The sequence below is a fragment of the Podarcis bocagei genome (assembly GCF_964188305.1).
Source record: "Podarcis bocagei genome assembly, chromosome: 2".
Lineage (NCBI taxonomy): Eukaryota > Metazoa > Chordata > Lepidosauria > Squamata > Lacertidae > Podarcis > Podarcis bocagei.
In genome coordinates, this window is record NC_138126.1 from 69,292,209 (window position 1) to 69,309,991 (window position 17,783).

Here is a 17,783-nt window from a genome sequence, read left to right on the forward strand (position 1 = left end):
TAATAAACTCGCAGAGTTTTGTCAACAAGACAGCGGTACAAATGAGCAATTTGGCTACCTCATTCCCCTCTCTCTGGTCTTCTTTGCTGCACCAGGGTTTCTTTCTTTCTTTCCCAAAAAGCGGTTTCAAAAGCTGGTGTTCATTTACTGAATACATGTGGGACCTGCAACAGAATATTGTAGCATGGAGCCTTCTGTTCAGAATACCTCATTCCAGGGTCCTCTAGAGGTTGTGGGTCCTCAGAAATGGCCAGGAGTCATGGGAGCCCCGTCTAACAATTTCTGGAGCACCAAACATTGGCTCTCCCTGTCCTAGTCCATTCCCCTCTTCCTTGTTTTCATTTTCTGTTCCCCTGCCCCGCCCACCAGCAATAAGTCAGCATTCTGTGCGTACTGAGCATACCAAGTCCTTATGAAGCTATTTTTGTGTTTTTTTCTCCCCCTTAAAAAATAAAAATGGGTACTTCTGCAAACCTTGCCCCCACCCCGTGAACTAAGTACGCTGATATCTTCCAACTTGTATATAGATGAAGCTCTTTAGCAAGACGGATCCCTAAGTTTGCTGCTAGTATACAGCAGCTTTTCCCAACCTGAAGCTCTCCAGAATTTTTGGAGTAAAACTCTCAATATCCCTGACTATTGCCTATGCTGGATGAAGCTGATGGAAGGTGGAATCCAGAATGGCACCTGTTTGTGTTGACTTTCCCCCTGCTTCTATCACAGTGCTTAATTTAAAAAAAGACTTGCACCGAGCAAGAACTTTCATTTCATACCCCTAATTCCAAGGGCTGTGTAGAAAGCATGCACTCTTTCTTATTTTTATAGGGTTGAGCTGTGACAAGGAGAAAAATACTGAAAGTATTATTTCAAGCCAACACCTTTTCAAGGAGAGTGAGGGGACAATAGCATTCTTGCCAGGATGAGGGTGAAGAGAAGACACCCAGAGGTACTTTGTCCAAGCAAGTAAAGTGTTGTACGTGGGACTCAGCTGCAATTACGTACAACACACTAATGCTAAGTCTGGCTTCCTGGTTGAGACGGAATAAATTGAAGAACCCTGCGGTTGACACACTGATGTCAGCCAAGAGGATCGCACACCCACCCCAGACCCCAAATGCTGCTATTTAGGCCACGTGCGTCATAGTCGGAGGAGCAGCCTGCAGCAGAATAGCTCGAGAGGCCCCATGCAGATGAGCCAAGTCGTGCACTGTGGAAATAGCATAGCCCCTTTTGTCTCTGCCGGGATACAACATTCCACTGTGCTCAGGCAATGAGACCTTTGCACTGTGGTGAACTGTGTGCTTCATTTCCCTGTCTGTCCTAGCCCTTACCCACCCACTCTGCTTCCCTCTCAAAGCACAGAGACCGGCAGGGAGAAAGGATTAAAAGCCACCACAAGGTCTGGGCACAGTGTGCCCTTCCAGGGGCCCAGTAACTGTCTTTACAGTGGCAGTCACTACTATCAAATGCTGACAGTATGCAAAGCCCATTGATCCCAAGGGGGTAGTCAGAAAATGCTTAGCATCCTGTTTCTGTGTACAGTGGTACCTCGGGTTACAGATGCTTCAGGTTACAGACTCCGCTAACCCAGAAATAGTATTTTGGGTTAAGAACTTTGCTTCAGGGTGAGAACAGAAATCGTGCTCCGGTGGCGCAGCAGCAGCAGGAGACCCCATTAGCTAAAGTGGTGCTTCAGGTTAAGAACAGTTTCAGGTTAAGAATGATGGACCTCCAGAACGAATTAAGTACTTAACCCGAGGTACCACTGTATGCCCGTTCCTTATTCACCAGAACAAGTAGAAACCAAACCCAGGCTCCAGTCAGCATGGGGAATTCCTGCCAGATGTTGGGTAGCACACTGGCAACATGATTACGTTATGCTATTTAGAAATTGCTCTCTACTGGTTTCTCCTGGTTCTACTGAAAGTGGAATAGATTTTTAATTTTGGATTGAATTTTGTAGTTTAGGATATCTCCAAGACTATGGAACTCAGCAGCTTGTGATCCATGTTTAAAAAAATAGCACAAAAATCATTTTTGACTGACTGACAGAACCAATCTCTTTATGCAGTGGAGAATGAACGAGTTACCCTTTATTGCTGGGCAGTTTGCAATAATTCTTCTCTTTTGCGTCAGGGTGAATTCACCAAAATTCACCTGGAGTTGTTTTATTTGAGCCAGAGCTCATGCTTTCAAAAGGCATGAACTGGGATATATATTGCTTAGTACTATGCCTTATGTGGGGAGGGGAAACTCTCAACTCCTATTCTACAAGGATATATTAGACCATAAGAACCAGTTGGCCCCACCCAAGCTAACAAGCATAATTTTCTAGCTAGCTATGTGACCTTCCAAGACATCTCAGGGGCTTTATGTGTGGATGTTGGACCAAGGATCTGTTTTGTAAGTCAGTGCTCTCCTTTCCCATTAGAGAAATTATTTTGCTGCAGCTTGCTAACTATGGGCAATAATCATGATGATAAAGCCCATGTGCCTGGGACCCCAAGGGTTCAGCCTCTATTGCATGTGGAAATCCTTTATTTATTCCATGGGGAAGTCTTCCCAGATGGAGCTCTAACAGCATGTCGAGATTGTCACCTGCTCACCTCTGCATTATCAGCCAGCCCCTGCTCTCTCTCCTAGCTCTAGATTTTTATTCAAACCAAGAATGATAATGATCTACCCAGCGAATAGCAGAGCATGGACACCCATCTCAGCCATTTTAAATTGGGCAACACATGCTAAACACTGTTGCCCATTTCCCTGCCAGCAGTGGGTTAACTTACAAGCAAAAGTAAGCCGCAATACCTCTCATTTTTTAAAATAATTTGTATACTGGAGTTCTGTACAAGATGCCTCCATTGTACACTCACTGCTTTGACACAACCTTCGTGCTGAGACGTCCTCAAGAAAGGATGGTGTGGTCAGTTGAGTGATATACTGGTTGAATGGGAAAGATGCATCTGTCTTTTCAATTCATCCCTGCCCAAGGCACCCGTTAGCTATTCAGGAGCATAACATCCATTCTAAAGTTTTGAAAAGGAAACAATCTCCCACATATGCTATTCTTTCTTGAAGTATGGTGACTTGATGGTACCCTGGGGTCTAGCCCTTATAGCAGCAATAACTAGGAGACCATTCATCCTTTAAGTAGTAATTACCAGCCCCAAAAGCCCACAAAGCAAGGACTTCCTTCCTCTGAGCAGGAAAGCTGTTGTGGAATTCTTTGCTTACCGCACTGTGTGACTCCATGGGGAAATGTTATCGGTTTTGGAGGCACTCATTGCTTCTGTAAACACGAGAGACTCCTTCCCCGCCCCACCTCAGTTTCATAGGAAGCCCTTAATTCTCAAGGACTAGATGCTCAATGAGCAAACAGAGAGGTATTGTCCCCTGGAGGAACAGCAGCCATCGTCCAGAGGCGGCAGAGAGTTCTGCGGAGGACAAAGAAAGTAAGTTCCACTGGATACAGTATGTAAGGCACAACACTGCAATAGCAATGGACCTCCAAACCACCCTTGGGGATGTCCCTCACTGACATTGCTCCACAAGCTTGAGTGTTTTTGCCTGGGTGGTATGTGTTTTTGAACTCTGATAATGCCACTGGCTTGTCTGAAGAAGAGAGGCTGTGTGTGTGTGTGTGTGTGTGTGTGTGTGTGTGTGTGTGTGTGTTTAGAAAGTAGCCTACTGGACAAAGGTTGAAATTCACATCCATTGCTCCGCCCACCTCTGCCTCTGCCCACCACCAGCAGCCATGTGGCCCTTGGAAGGTTGTCCACAAGAGGACACAGCCCTTTGGCTTACAACTTCCCCACCCCTGGCAACAGGGTGCCCTCAATTCCTTTGCATCTGTAGATGCTTCTGTGCTGGATCAGGTAACACAGATCAGGTAGCAATATCCTTCTTACTTCCACCACCTCTTGTTAGCAGAACTATGGCATGGGGGCAGTTCTGCACAATGGGAATTGCATGGTGCTTATGTGCGTTCATGAAGGTGTCCCCACAAGATGGCAGCATCAGCTCAGAACTAAATGCAACCGAAATGTAAAACATACAGTACAGTGGTACCTTGGTTCTTAATCCATTCCAGAAGTCCGTTCCAAAACCAAGGCGCGCTTTCCCATAGAAAGTAATGCAAAATGGATTAATCCATTCCAGACTTTTAAAAACAACCCCTAAAACAGCAATTTAACATGAATTTTACTACAGTGGTGCCTCGCAAGACGAAAAGAATCCGTTCTGTGATTCTCTTCGTCTAGCGGTTTTTTTGTCTTGCGAAGCAAGCCCATTGACGGATTAGCGGATTAGCGCTATTAGCGGCTTTTAGCGGCTTATCTGCTGATCGGATCAGCTGATAAGCGGCTTAGCGGCTTAGAAAAAGGGGGGAGGGGAAAAAACCAGCAGGAACTTGCAAGACATTGTCGTCTTGCGAAGCAAGCCCATAGGAAATTCGTTTTGCGAAGCACCTCCAAACCGGAAAACTCTTTCGTCTAGCCAGTTTTCCGTCTTGCAAGGCATTCGTCTTGCGGGGCACCACTGTATCTAACAAGACCATTGATCCATAAAATGAAAGCAATAAATAATCTACTGCAGTCACACAGTCAATCAATCAGTAGCTGAACTGGGTTCCAGTGTCACAAAAACAAAACAAAAGAGCCACAAAAACGCAAAATGAATAGTAAAAACAGACAGACCTCAGCGTAACACTCAAAACGGAGCACATTCGGCTTCCGAAAAAAGTTCGCAACCCGGAACACTTACTTCTGGGTTTGCAGTGTTTGGGTTCCAAGTTGTTTGAGTACCGAGGCGTTTGAGAACCAAGGTACCACTGTACAAGGGAGTTGCACCTGCACAACCAGTCATATGAATTGCTGGTTGAAATGCAACTGTGCAGAATGTAATAGTGAGGGAGCATGTGTGCAGTGCTGTCTCTTGTTGGGGAAACTTCCACCAGACTAATATAATCACCAGCGCGTTACAAAGGTGCAGTTGACATTGCTGCAAGTATGTAGAGAACCACTTTGCACAAACTGATGGCAACACAGCTGCACCCTTGCAGTCATATTTCAGCCAGCATCTATCATGAATCCACTGCGAGCATAACTTGTCTACAGGCTTTATTTTACCTGCCACCTGGATCCCAGTTTCAAAGCTGAGACTGCCACCTTCTGGCAGAATGCATCCATTAACAGCTCACAAAACCTCAGCTATTCTAATGATTCATTTTTTAAAAATCCCACAAAAAACCTTCATAATCCATTGGAAGGTAATCCAATGATCACATGCTGAAAACCTTGATCGGTGTTCAAATTCTCAGCTGAAAACTAAAGATTAAAGGGTTGGAATGAAACTTAAAAAAAGTGATTTTAAACATCTGACAATGATATGTTAATCAGAATTCCCATGAAAGTATGTCAGAACTGGGAAGTGTGTGTGTGGGGGGGGGGGTATTACGCTCAACAAACCAGGTCCAATGAATGAACTGGACTGTTCCTCTAGAGCAGCTTTTCCCAAGCTAGTGCCTTCCAGAAGTTTTTTTTTTGTTTTTTTGTGATTCTGTATATAATATTTTTATTGCATTTTTTCCAGATAGAGATACACAGTCAGATATACAAAGAAACAAGAACAACAAGAAAAGAAAAGAAAAAAAGATAAATCATTTCAAAGCTTTTTTCAGTCTTCTACCGGACTTCCCCACATCTCCCTCACCGTGCATTCTTAACAATAAAAGTATCAGCAAATTATAACCTTGTTTCATGCGTTTCTTTTGTACTTTCAGATAATTGCGTTTTAAGTTTAAATTACTTAATTAATTTGCTCTAAAGACAAATATAATGTTATTTTAAACATTTAAACATTAGTCCTTTCATTGATATTACTTAGTTTCATATATCATCCACTCTCATTGCTGGAGCTAACCTTTCCAAATCATGCGGATTCTTATGATTCATAATGCCTTCCAGAAGTTTTGGATCACAACTCCCATTATTCACAGCCAGCATGGACAATTGTTAGGGATGATGGTTCATGTAGTCCAAAATATCTGGAAGGCACCAGGTTGGGGAAAGCTGCGGTACTGCATTGTACTATCTCTCTGATTTGCAGTATGCTGTGTAGCCTGCACATCACTGAAAAGGATTTGATGATATTTTGGAATGCCTTTGTGGTAATACTTTCTGCAGTTTTGCAGTGCCATTAGCCAGGACTTTGCTCAAGTTCCTGTTTGTGAACACACAAAGTTACTTGCAGAACAGAAGCTGAGAGTCCTAGTCCTTGTAAAAACCAAAAACCAAAACCAAAACATTGATTTGCTGAGCCTTTAAAAAATACAGTTATGTTTCCCATTTCCATTTCACAAAAGCAGAGAGAGAAGACACACACGAAGAGACCCCACACAAATGATCTAAAAACAGACAACCCCATTTTATTAGCAGTTAGTTCAACAGGACCTTACATTAGTGACACAGTTTTCTGAACCCAAAATGAGTTCAAGTACAGATTAAAAATAAGGGAGAAAGACTCTTAAATGTATTCCCTCCCCTTTCCTCCCTTCCCACCAAGAAAATACCCCCTTCCCATGGGAAGCCATACAGAATCTCATGCAAAACATAAAAATCTTCAGAGCGCTCGTCCTTTTATAAAGAACAAACCAAACAAACCCAGTAACAAAACAATTGTCCTCCTTAAAAACCCAGATATTGACAAGATGCCTGACATTTGCTCAGCTTTATGAATGTTGCTGACCAGTGGAAAGGCAGATTTCTCCTCACACTGTACAGGCTAAACCACACCAGCTTTGGGGAGCAGGACAAATTAATACTTTTGAACAATGATCATGTATAAAGGTTCATCTTTTTTTGCATTTACCGCTTTGGCCATGTGATGCCTGAACCTGACACAACGGCTACCTTCAGGAGCTAAATTCAAAATGCATTTGTAAAAACAAAAGAAAACTTCTGCATCATTTTGCTGCTTTTTGTGTGCACACTGCTCACAAAATTCACAATGGGGACAAACTTTTGGGCTGCAGCTACCATTGCCTCTGCAGATTACCTGTTAAAGCAATTTCCTGAAGATCTAGCGAGGGCCACCATACGAATCCTTCATACAGATAAATGAGGCCATGCTTTTCAAGTTACTTAGCATCTAAACCTTTCTGGACGTTAGAGAGATGGGCAGGGGTCAAGAACCGGACAGGAGATTTCACAGCCTCTTGGGTTTCAGCTGTAAAGAATACCCCCCCCCCTTAAAGGGAAGGGTACTATTTTGCAGAAACTTTTACACTAAAACAGGTTTGTTTGTTTGTTTTTGCCTTTAACAGGGTTGATTTTAAACAAGCATCAAAGCTGCAGCAAGGTCAATACACTATGTGGAAACTATGAGGGAAAGAAAGGCCCAGGATGCTATCTTGTCATAAAGCAAATCTCCCAGAGGAGGGGTGAGCAAAAGGTAGATCAGGATGCAAGGGCAGATCTCTGGGCAACTTGCAGTGAGGGTTTCCGACTTCTAACAAAGTAATAGTAACAACTTTTATGTCTCTGTCTCTCTCTGTGTGTGTGTTTACTGAAAAGGCTGAGAGATCAGTTATGGTAATGGAAAAACTCCTGGGCTGAGCATGTACTCACCCCTTTTAACCAATTCTAAAAGCCCCACTGATCCACTTTGCAAATATTCAGTGCATGTTGTGGAAAAACCAACCAAGTAGTCGTACCTTGGTTTTCAAACAGCTTAGTTCATGAGCAACTTGGAACTTGAATGCCGCAAACCCGGAAGTAGGTGTTCCGGTTTGCGAGCTTTGCCTTGGAAGCTGAACATCCGGCGTGGCTTCTGGTTGGCTGCAGGACGCTCCTGGAACCAATTGGAAGCCGCACCTTGGTTTCCGAACGTTTTGCAAGTCGAAGGGACTCCCGGAACGCATTCTGTTTGAAAACCAAGGTACGACTGTAGACCCCAGCAACTGCCCACCCCTGTCCACTGCCACATTTTTGCAGCCAAGCCTTCCTTGCTTCTGCTGCTTTATAGATTTGTCCTTTTTCAATCTGAGTAGCAATTAAATTGTACAGGATAGCAGTTTCTGGCCCGGTGCCTTAGGCTGCAAACACTGGGAAAGGCTACGACAGCATTCTGTGTGTCTTGTCACTTTCATTCACTCCAACATCTGCCCAAAATTAACTCACCAGGGCCTTGAATTGCAACAGCAGCAGCAGGAGCAGTTGTCCCACATGCAGATTACTTTACTCGTTTGGTTGTTAAAAAGTACCGTTCCCGTGACCGGCCTACTTCCCCAGTTCAACTGCACTCCTAAGCTTATTTATGGCTTCTTACCTGTAGTGCTCACAAAGCACACCACCACTAGATTTAATTGAGCAGGAAAGATGGCCTTGAGCTTCAGGTTTTGAGACTGCTACCAGTAGTGGGCAAAGGGGGGGGGGGGTGATGCTTATAAAGGTTACTTGTCCAAATACTAACTCCTGTTGCCAGATCTATTGCTAACATGACGGCTCCCCTTTAAAAAGACAAAGTGCCCAATAGCTAGAAATCCACAGATAAGGGGAGGGGGGTGTTTTTTTGGTCAAATTCCAGGTTTCAAAACCCTTCAACATAGGACACATGCAGGTGACATAGGGCTAGACTAGACAGGACTATAGCATATGCTATTTGAATGCAGGTCTGCTCCTACCATGCAAGAAATAGTTGAGGAAGAGGGGCGTGTGCATTTTAAAAGAGCAGAACGCCCTTTCCCAGCCACGGTTCACTACCTTTCAGTCCCTCTCACTGAAAGCACCTTTCTCCCAGGTAAGCACACTTTTGATATTGGGGCTCAGCTGAGGAGACAAAAACCTGCAGCAGGCGGGGTTCTGCGCTCCTTGTTCATGTGTCCCTTTTGCAAGAACTCTCTTATCCTCTCCCTTTTTTCTATGTGATCAGTATTTAGAACGCAGAGGTGTCTTGCTTTGGCTCCATCGCTCGTGGCATAACCTGGCAGAGGTCGCAACCTTCACGTGGCACAGCCCATATTGCTACAAACAGAAAGTGCTCTCTTGCTTATATCCTAGCACATGGCTTCACGGAAGGAGGAGCTTCCTTGAACAGGGAGGTGGGGGAAAGAAACAGGCAGATCCAAGAGGGCCACTTCTGAAAGTATGAAGCCTTCGTACTGACTACTCTGCTCTTCCTATTTGAAAGGGGGGTAGGTGTTCCTGGGAAGGAAGGGTGTCTCTTCAATGTCAGTGTAGTTTGGGTCCATTGTCAAAAGTTCCGTAGTGTAGAAGGCCACATGAGAAACGATTTAATCAGGAAGAAGAAGAGGCATCATCTCAACATGAGTAACCCTCCACTGTCACCATCTCCAATTCCATTTTTTCTTCTCGAGCAGTTGCATATTCCTTACTGGTTACAGTTGTTTAAATAAAGACACTGAATAAAAAGGTAGAGCTGAAAGGCATCTGCTGTTTCTCGACTCATCCGCTAGATGGGGCTCAGGCACAGTGTCAGGGGGAAGAATAGGCCCTGTGTGACTGGGAGTCACTAGGTGGGCCGTGTGCAGGATGGAGAAGCACCTGGCTGGGGAAACCAGTGAAAGGGAAGCTGAGGGAAATGATGGTGCAGCAACCTTCCCTACCCCAGTACCCTCCAAACTCCTGTTGGGACTCCCATCAACCCTGGCCACTGAGCTGGGGCAGCAATAGAAAACATGGACATCAGGCTGTTTAGCCAAAGCCATGGCCTTTCTCTGCAGTGACAACTGGGACAAAATAATAATAATAATAAAGAACCTAATCTGGAATGCAAACTCCGGCATCCATAGTTCTGGCTGGGAAAGGAAAGTTACTAAAATACTGTTTTATCTTAGTGCTCAAGCGGTTCAAAGTTCTTAAGTAACCTTTTTTGGCAGCTGCCAGTCCAAGGCTGCCGTGTACGCCCCAGGCCTCCTTTTCATGATCTGGGAGGGGGGGCCATGTGCGCGAAGAGCAGCTAGGATACTGAATGGCGTCAGTCTTTTAACCACAGGAACCACCACTCACACAAAAACTTTGTGGCTGCAGGCAGGGGTGCAGGATGAGGGCGTGTTAAGATAACCCTCTGGAGTGATTTCGCTTGGTCAGATGTGTGCGTCTTCCCCATCCTTATCCCCCTCCCATCCCCTGTGCACACCCTTCTCAAAAATCCCCAAATAAGAAGAGGGGAGTGGGAAATCCATCTTGTATAACCTAAGTATTGCCAGCACCGTAGTCTTTTTCAAAGTCACCATGTATATATATAAAAAAACCACCTCTTTCAGCTAAGAACTCTACTGAGTAACACCATCCCAGTCTGGTCTGGGCTTTATCCCAAATTGCATAAAGTAGGTCCATGCTTGCAGCAGGGGCATTCCCCAATCCAGCTCCAAGGTAGTACTGCCCTCGCAGTCCCTTCTCCAAACTTCCATGGGGGCGGGAGCTGCTACTAAGCAAAGTCCCCTGCCTGCCTGCCTGCCGGCCAGTCCTTCCTTTCTTCCTTCTCCATCATCTGTTGAGAAGGAGCTGGCTTGCTGTAATACTATTTCAGGTGATGGGACTCAAGATGCGGAGAAAGAGCAGGTGCTTGAGCAGATCCTCTTCGCCAGGAAGTGGCATTACAGACTACAGGGGGCAACCTCAACCCTAGCGGTAAAGCACAGCACTCCTGGGGAAGATGGAAGAGGTCGCTGTGGAGCTGGCTTCGGCCAAGGTGTGTAGCGAAGTCATTCAACTCAGGTGGTTGGTCTCAGGTTGGTCTTCTTCCAAGCTACAGCATTTAACTGAATGGGCCTGCTATTTCCCCCCGCTGCCCCATTTCCCCCAGATGATCTTGAATGAATATTGCTCAAAATGCTTCTTTCCTGGTTGTGTATATCATCCCACACCATTATCACATCCTTTTGGCTCGGCATACAGGTTCCGAGATCCTCCGCACGGACTCATTCTACTATTGCTCAATACAGGAGATAAGAAGTGGCTATCTTGTGTTCTGGAGTTCCTCCCTCAGCCACGTCGGCAGAGTCTGGCCCATTTTGTACAGTAGCTTGGATAGCTCTATGTTGTGGTCCCTGTAATAGTCCCTCAGGAACGCTCTCGACTGCAAGAGGAGGAAAGCAAAGAAGAATGACTAAGGTGCCACTGTGTAAAAACTGTGTTAATATGCAAGGGACGTGCTCCATCAGAGGGGACAGCTGAGAAGCAGCCTGCTCAAGTGGCTCCCATCAAATATATAAACCCCTTGAAAGAGGGGTGCAGTTTCCGGGCTTGACTGGGCCACACAACAGAAGCTGCCTCTCTACTGCCAGCATATGGCAGTGCCTTATTCACCCAAGGATTCAGGGAGGCTGAACTGAAACTCCAAGCAAAACGATGCCAATGGATTGGGGGTGCTAGGAACTGCAGTTCAACCCAGGAGGGAGGATTTGCCAGGAGGAAGACAGGATCAATGCACTGCAAGAATCTTCTGAGGCTTTCAAAGCAGTGGTGGGGAAGAAGGGAGAAACCACGGGCAAGTTCATCCCCATTCAAGGCAAATACCACTGATGGAGTTGCCACCTAAGGAAAGCTTCTGGGACCAGGCAGGGCTGGCAGATGGGGGATATTTAAGGTGGCAGCAAGGTGGGTGGTTCACTCAGGGAGAGCCATACTTTCCCACTCCTATTCTGTGGGGCTGTCTGCCTTTCTAAACACCCCCCACCCCACCAGCCAGTCACTCATCCAGGCACAAATCACACAGAGACCAGCTTAAACAAAATGGTGGCCCCGTGTGTCTGCAGACCATGCCCTGGGACACAGGGGTACCACACAGAGGTAAGCCTAGGTTTAGCATCAAGTGTTCACAGAACAGGTGCCATTAATCTTTACAGCTCCCTGTAAGATGGTTTACATGTTTACATTTTAACAGTTAGACCTTTAACAATAAGTTGCGTAAAGGGCTCCCTGAAACAACAGTTAAAACCCATGGAGCAAACTGCACTGCTGACAGATATGAGGACACAGAAGGGTGGCAGCAGCGTATTTCCAGACCTGAAAGTGTGACTGGAAAATCCATGGGCAAATCCGTCTCTCTTTATCCAGCGATGATCAGGTGAGAAGCACCAACGCAACTGGCCCTGCCCACATTTCCCATATTTAGATGCTCACTATGTCTCAAGGCAAATTTTTAAAAATGTAGTAGAAACACCAACAATTGGGAAACACTTGCCTGCGAGTGCTCCAATTGGAGAACAGCCTTAACCAAAGGTGTCATGGGCTTTGAAGACACTTGAACTCAGGATGCAAGGGAGAAACATGCTAAGAGAAAGGCACGCTTGGCACATCCACACTGTGATCAACTCCCACCCGGAAACCAATGTCCCCACTGTGGAAGGAGTGTGGATCCAGAATTGGCCTCCACAGTCACTTACGGAATCATTGTTAAAACCGTGTTTATGGAAGACAATCTTACTCGGCTACGAGTGATCGCCAAAGAAGAAGAAGGATAGTGGCATATAAGTTTTCACACCGCTAGTGGCAAGTGTGGGCGGGGCCTGCATGCTGTGTAGAACTCTGAAGATCAGCAGTTGCACCATCAAGATGCCCACAGGTCCAGAAACCTTGAGAGGATTTCAAATACTTACATCTAAATCCATCTCCGGATATTTCCTTCCTTTGCTTTTCCCCAAGCACTTGGTTTTCCCTCCTTCCAGTAGTTGGCACCAGAATCCTTTTTTAGGATCAAACCTGCAAAGGCAAACCACAAAGACTGAACGATGTTACCCAAACTGCCCTCAGCTTCTTGCACTGCAGGCTGAATTTATTTAGCCATTTTTACAAGTGCACCAAACTAGTTATCACTTATTTTAACATACGGAAACAATATCTTCCAAGTCCAATATAAGCCCCATTTTGCAAGGCAATGATTATGTGAAATTATCCCATTATCACTTTTGACATACTAGTATTTCTGACTTGAGAAAACCTCCAAGGAGGCCTCAATAGCTAGGGGACAACACAGAGAGGTTTCTGTACTTTAATAGACAAAGCAAATATTAATGATACAGTATCAATGTTTTTTTGGGTTTTTTAAAAGCATTGGTGCAGGAGTTGTAGTTCTGCTTAAATTGTCTCTCTTCCTTAATTTAGATAATTTCTGAAAACTGAAAAACACACTAGAAGCAGTTGGTTATTTTTTTAAAGCATTTGCTGCCACTTGCGCTTACAAGTTTTGCTTATTTTTCTTTTCATATCAGCTATTATTTCAAATGACAATGCTATATATATATTGGGCAATGCAAAATACTGCTGAGCTAGGACCCTTCTCGAAATCCCTTCATCCAATGTGGTTTTCAAGCTACAACTACACACATTTGTGTATTAAGTGCTGGGTCTCAGATTAAGGAAAGAGAAATAAATTAACACAAAGCTCTGCCACAGAGCGCCAGAAAAATCTGAGCAGCACAGGAAAATGCTGCATCTTCTGAATGTACTGCAATGAAGATTCAGGCAGAATACAAACCTTATTGTTACTGAAACAAGCGCAGAATTAATTTATTTCTCTCCTATCTGTAGCCACTGCAGGCCCTTGTATTCCTTAGAAAGGCAGGCTTGCAATGTTCCAGAGTCCTCTACCTCTGTAAAAGGGAATGTGGTCAACAACCCAGTTCTCCTAAAGTGGCCTCTCGAATCAATTCCTCAATAGCCAGGATCTATACAACAAAGTCTGTGCAAAGAAATCAATCCCAACAGGTAGAAAAGAATATTAAGGACCCAGACTGGCTCAAGGGGAAGAAATGCGAAGGACTCACGCTAGAGTTTTGTGGTAGTCTATGATGTTTGTCACTCCGAGAAATTTCTGGACTGTTTCCATCACTTTGGCTGGTTCTGTGCGTAGCAGCTTGCCATCCAGAACAAGAATCTGAAAGGAAAACGAGCCCTGTAAATTCAGCTCCTTGAGTTCAACTCTGTTTCAAAGCACAATCAAATCTACTCCAAAGTACAGAGCCTCAGAGCAACCAGAAGAGGTTCGTCCCCCAAGCACTGGTAAGGGAAGCAAAGTGGAAGACTGGAGTGACCTAGCTTCCCTCTTCGTTGGAGACTGATGGAAGCTGTGCATGGGGAACATGCAAATACATGTTATTGATTACTATTTCTGTTCTACTCCTTTCCAAGGGCACAGGGCAGGTAACCCAGCCAGAAGGGTGGGGTATAAATAAAGTAGTAGTAGTAGTAGTAGTAGTAATCATAAGTAGGCACACATATTTTGCACATCTGCACACAGAAATATTAAAGACTCGCACATTTTTGCTCAACCCTGGCTGCTGAATGCCAAAAGGGAAATAATTTAACAGGGAAATTATAAATGCAATATAAATATAATAGTAGTATAAAATATGCCAGTGTTCCTAGCATTCCCAGGTTGATTTGAAGACCTAGGCCTCACATTCCATAGAGCGAGAGCCAGTTACTGCAATATACCAGGCAGCAACAATATGTCAATAGTGATGCGATTGGTGGTTTCCAGCACCAAACATCAGGGAGCTTGACAGGAGAAGTGTTAGGTGGTTAACACCCTAATGCACTCAAAACAGGAAGAGTCGATATCCTGCCTTTGGGCCTATGGCCCATTCCTAAATATATTTACACAAACGCAAACCCATCTGGCCTAAACCCAACACTGATTTCAACAGCCTTAAGCCTGCTTCTAAATCTGCATTGCCTTGGAGTTTGGCGAGGCTTACTTTCAGTGTAAATGAGCATAAGATTGCTATGAAGAGGGTGAGCACGGAATCACCACTTTTTCTCCCAGCACATGAAGTCTGCACAAGAACCTCTGCCTACGGAAAAGAGCTTTCAAATGCAGACCACAGCACAGGCTTTTCAATATAAGCGTCTCTGTGGCTCATTTGCATGGCTTTTTCTTTGACATGAAATCTTTAATGACTACAACATTGCCTTGAGGGGGCCTGGAGGACCTTCCTCACAGTCAAGAGCAGCATACTCATAACTATAAGCATATGCTTATGCGCACATATATAAGTTGCCAACAAGATGCAAACTTAAACTAGTCGGTATACAAAATCCCAAGTCTGCCGTTTCTTTTCTTCTTCTTAAGTGCTTGGTATACCAAGCCAAAGAGGTCTTCTCATTTTATCATCTGCAGAAGGATTTTTGGACGAGTTCTCAACACATTCCTGTTAAATGGATTTCTTTTTATTGTCCAAGGAAATGCATGGAGGGGATTTGAGGGCAGGCAACTAGAATTTCCTACACACCCTCTTACATTTTTAATGGAGTAAGTATAATGGGCCAGATCAGCACAGGAAGTGCTTCTGCATAACTTCCATCTTTTGCTCTTTTACGATCAGCAGAGCAACCTGGGTGGGGACCATGTGATAACTCTTTCCTTCCCCCATTATCAGCTGACCTCAGAGGGAGAAAGGACTGGTGCAGGATGGAGCCACGTACCTGAGTTCAACTGGCTCCTCATTACAGTTTTTTAACCAAGACAGCATGGAAGTCAGCCTATGCTACAGAGCCTGCCGGTCAGACTTGGCTGAGTGTCTCCACAGACTTGGCTGAGTGTCAGGCCTAATGAGCACAGCAGCTAATTCCTGATGGTCTTGCTCCAGTCCCTGCCTCTCCACAACCATGGAGTTCCCTCTTCTCCAGGGCTTTCCCCAAGCATTCAGAGACTGTGTCTGCATGCAGCCTGTCACTGCTCCACCCGTTTCAGCGCCTTCTTTTGGTTCTGGGAGAGGGGCAGGGAGAGGGGAGCTTGTAGCAGAAGGAGGAGAGGGGAGACACCAGTCTGATTTATCTCTGCCTCTTGGCTTCCCTCCTCCCACTCGCCTGCTTCAGCTTCTGCCCAATTGACTTCTCTCTGCCACAGACTGTCCTAGCTCACTGAACCCTGTTCCCCCTACACCTCCTCTTCCCAGTCTTCTCCCCCTCTGCCCACTCATTGTTCTCCCACCACCGCTCCCTGGGCTCTGAGCTTTCTTCCCTTGGTGGTTCACCAGCTGGTTTCTCCCACCAGTCCCTTGCATCCAAACACTCCACAACAGTCTATGCAGAAGTGGTTTCTGAAACACTCCAGTTTCATACATTCTTGTCATGAAAGCCAAGGAGAATCCCTATGTGTTACAGCAACCACAGTCACTATATTTTGATAATATAGAGATTTAGAGTCTTTCCTACCTGGTTAGCATGGAAATTATTCAACCACCGTTCAATGTGGGTAGCATACCAGCCTGGTACTAGGCAACGATTCTGCAACGTCCGGAGCTTCTGAGAGGCCTCAAGCCCAGCTGTGATCACCTCGTGAAAGGTATACTTCAGGGCAACTGGGTCATCATGTGCTCGCTGATGCTTTTGTTTTGTTTTTTAAGCAGACAGCATTTTAGTTTTACCAAAAGAAAAAAAAGAAGAAAAAGCCACAGAGGCTCTAGTCAGAACACCTCATTTCAAATAAGAAATCCTTTAACAGCCCTGTCACACTCCAGTGCCAATGCAAGCAGAGGAATAAGCAGTGTTAGGGTAAAAGAAGATATCATACTCTCCATGAGGGGACTTCTCGCAAGGGGAATCTAAGACACAAGAGCGTATCTGTGATCCAATATTGCCTATAGGGTGCAGTAGATGAAGAAGACAAGGAAAACTGAGTACTGTAACGTCTTAATTTGTCTCTGAAATCAGAAGCACTAATCTTCACGATGTTGATGGACACAATAAAGTTTTGGGGTTATTGGGAGGAGCATCTGTGAAGTCTAAAGTCCCTTCCAGGTGATCTGTTTATTGAACATTTATCTTGATTTGTTTGTGGGGAGATAAGACAATGTTGCCCCAAGCAAGTGTTATCCAGTGCGTCTCCCAAACACTTTCCTTATCCCAAAAATGTCAAAGGGATGGGGAGCGGGATCGTTGTACTACAGCTTGAAATCAACTTTATTTGTTCAACCTGTATTTTCTGGTATGTGATGGAATCCAACCCCAAAATAGCAAAAGTCCAGCACTCTACCTAATATATGAGTTACTCCCAAAAAATAAATTTCAGTGAGGACTGAAAAAATCTATAAACAGATATAAATTAAAATAACTCTAATAATTCACCTGAACTTCCCATACAAATCTGCCATTGGTAATTTTATGAAGTTGTTTTAAAATGCTGTTTTGGATGTGGCAACCAGATACACACACTTTTAAGAGTGCATCCATGGGCATCTATATGCAGGACAACTTGTGTGCACAAGTTTCATTAAAAAAAAAACACCCCTAATGTCAACAATCTAAATCAATGCAAAACACTGTTCTGTCCTGAACAGGATACGGCAGATATTTTTCCTGCCAGTTAGAAATTTATGTACAACTTAACTCCAGCCCAACTATTCAATACCGTAGCCAAACTCAAAAATATAGGACAGAGGGGATGGGAAAGAGCAGCTTACCTGGTACCAAGAGTAGGCCCGATCTGCTGGATTAATGAGGATGGTGATTATTTTAGCCTTCGAAAGCAGTGAAGCTGCCCGCCTGGGTGCTACCTCTGAGTCAAAGTAATTGGCACTCTTCTCAAAGTAGAAGTCAGAAGTGGTGTTGGAAGGGATGGGGAAAAACTCCATATACCTTTAAAAAAAATGTCAGTGGCAGAAAGGGAGTGATAGATGGCATTTGATGAAGGCAGGACAGAAATGGTTTCAGCCAACTGTTCTAAAGGTAAAAGATAAAGGACCCCTGAACGCTTAACTCCAGTCAAACGCAACTATGGGGTTGTAGCACTCATCTCGCTTTTAGACTGAGGGAGCTGGT

The 17,783-nt window shown here is 44.8% G+C and overlaps 1 protein-coding gene across 1 annotated transcript in view; it reads right to left on the reverse strand.

The window, feature by feature from the left end:
- Window positions 1–6,404: 6,404 nt before the first annotated feature.
- Window positions 6,405–17,783, reverse strand: part of NDST1 (N-deacetylase and N-sulfotransferase 1) — a 29,628-nt gene continuing 18,249 nt past the window's right edge. The window contains exons 10-14 of the mRNA XM_081180745.1: window positions 17,426–17,600; window positions 16,179–16,349; window positions 13,787–13,896; window positions 12,620–12,722; window positions 6,405–11,097 (exon numbers count right to left, since the gene is read on the reverse strand). Coding sequence (XP_081036871.1) covers window positions 10,978–11,097; window positions 12,620–12,722; window positions 13,787–13,896; window positions 16,179–16,349; window positions 17,426–17,600 — 679 coding nt within the window. The 3' untranslated portion in view covers window positions 6,405–10,977. The remainder of the gene's footprint in view (window positions 11,098–12,619; window positions 12,723–13,786; window positions 13,897–16,178; window positions 16,350–17,425; window positions 17,601–17,783) is intronic.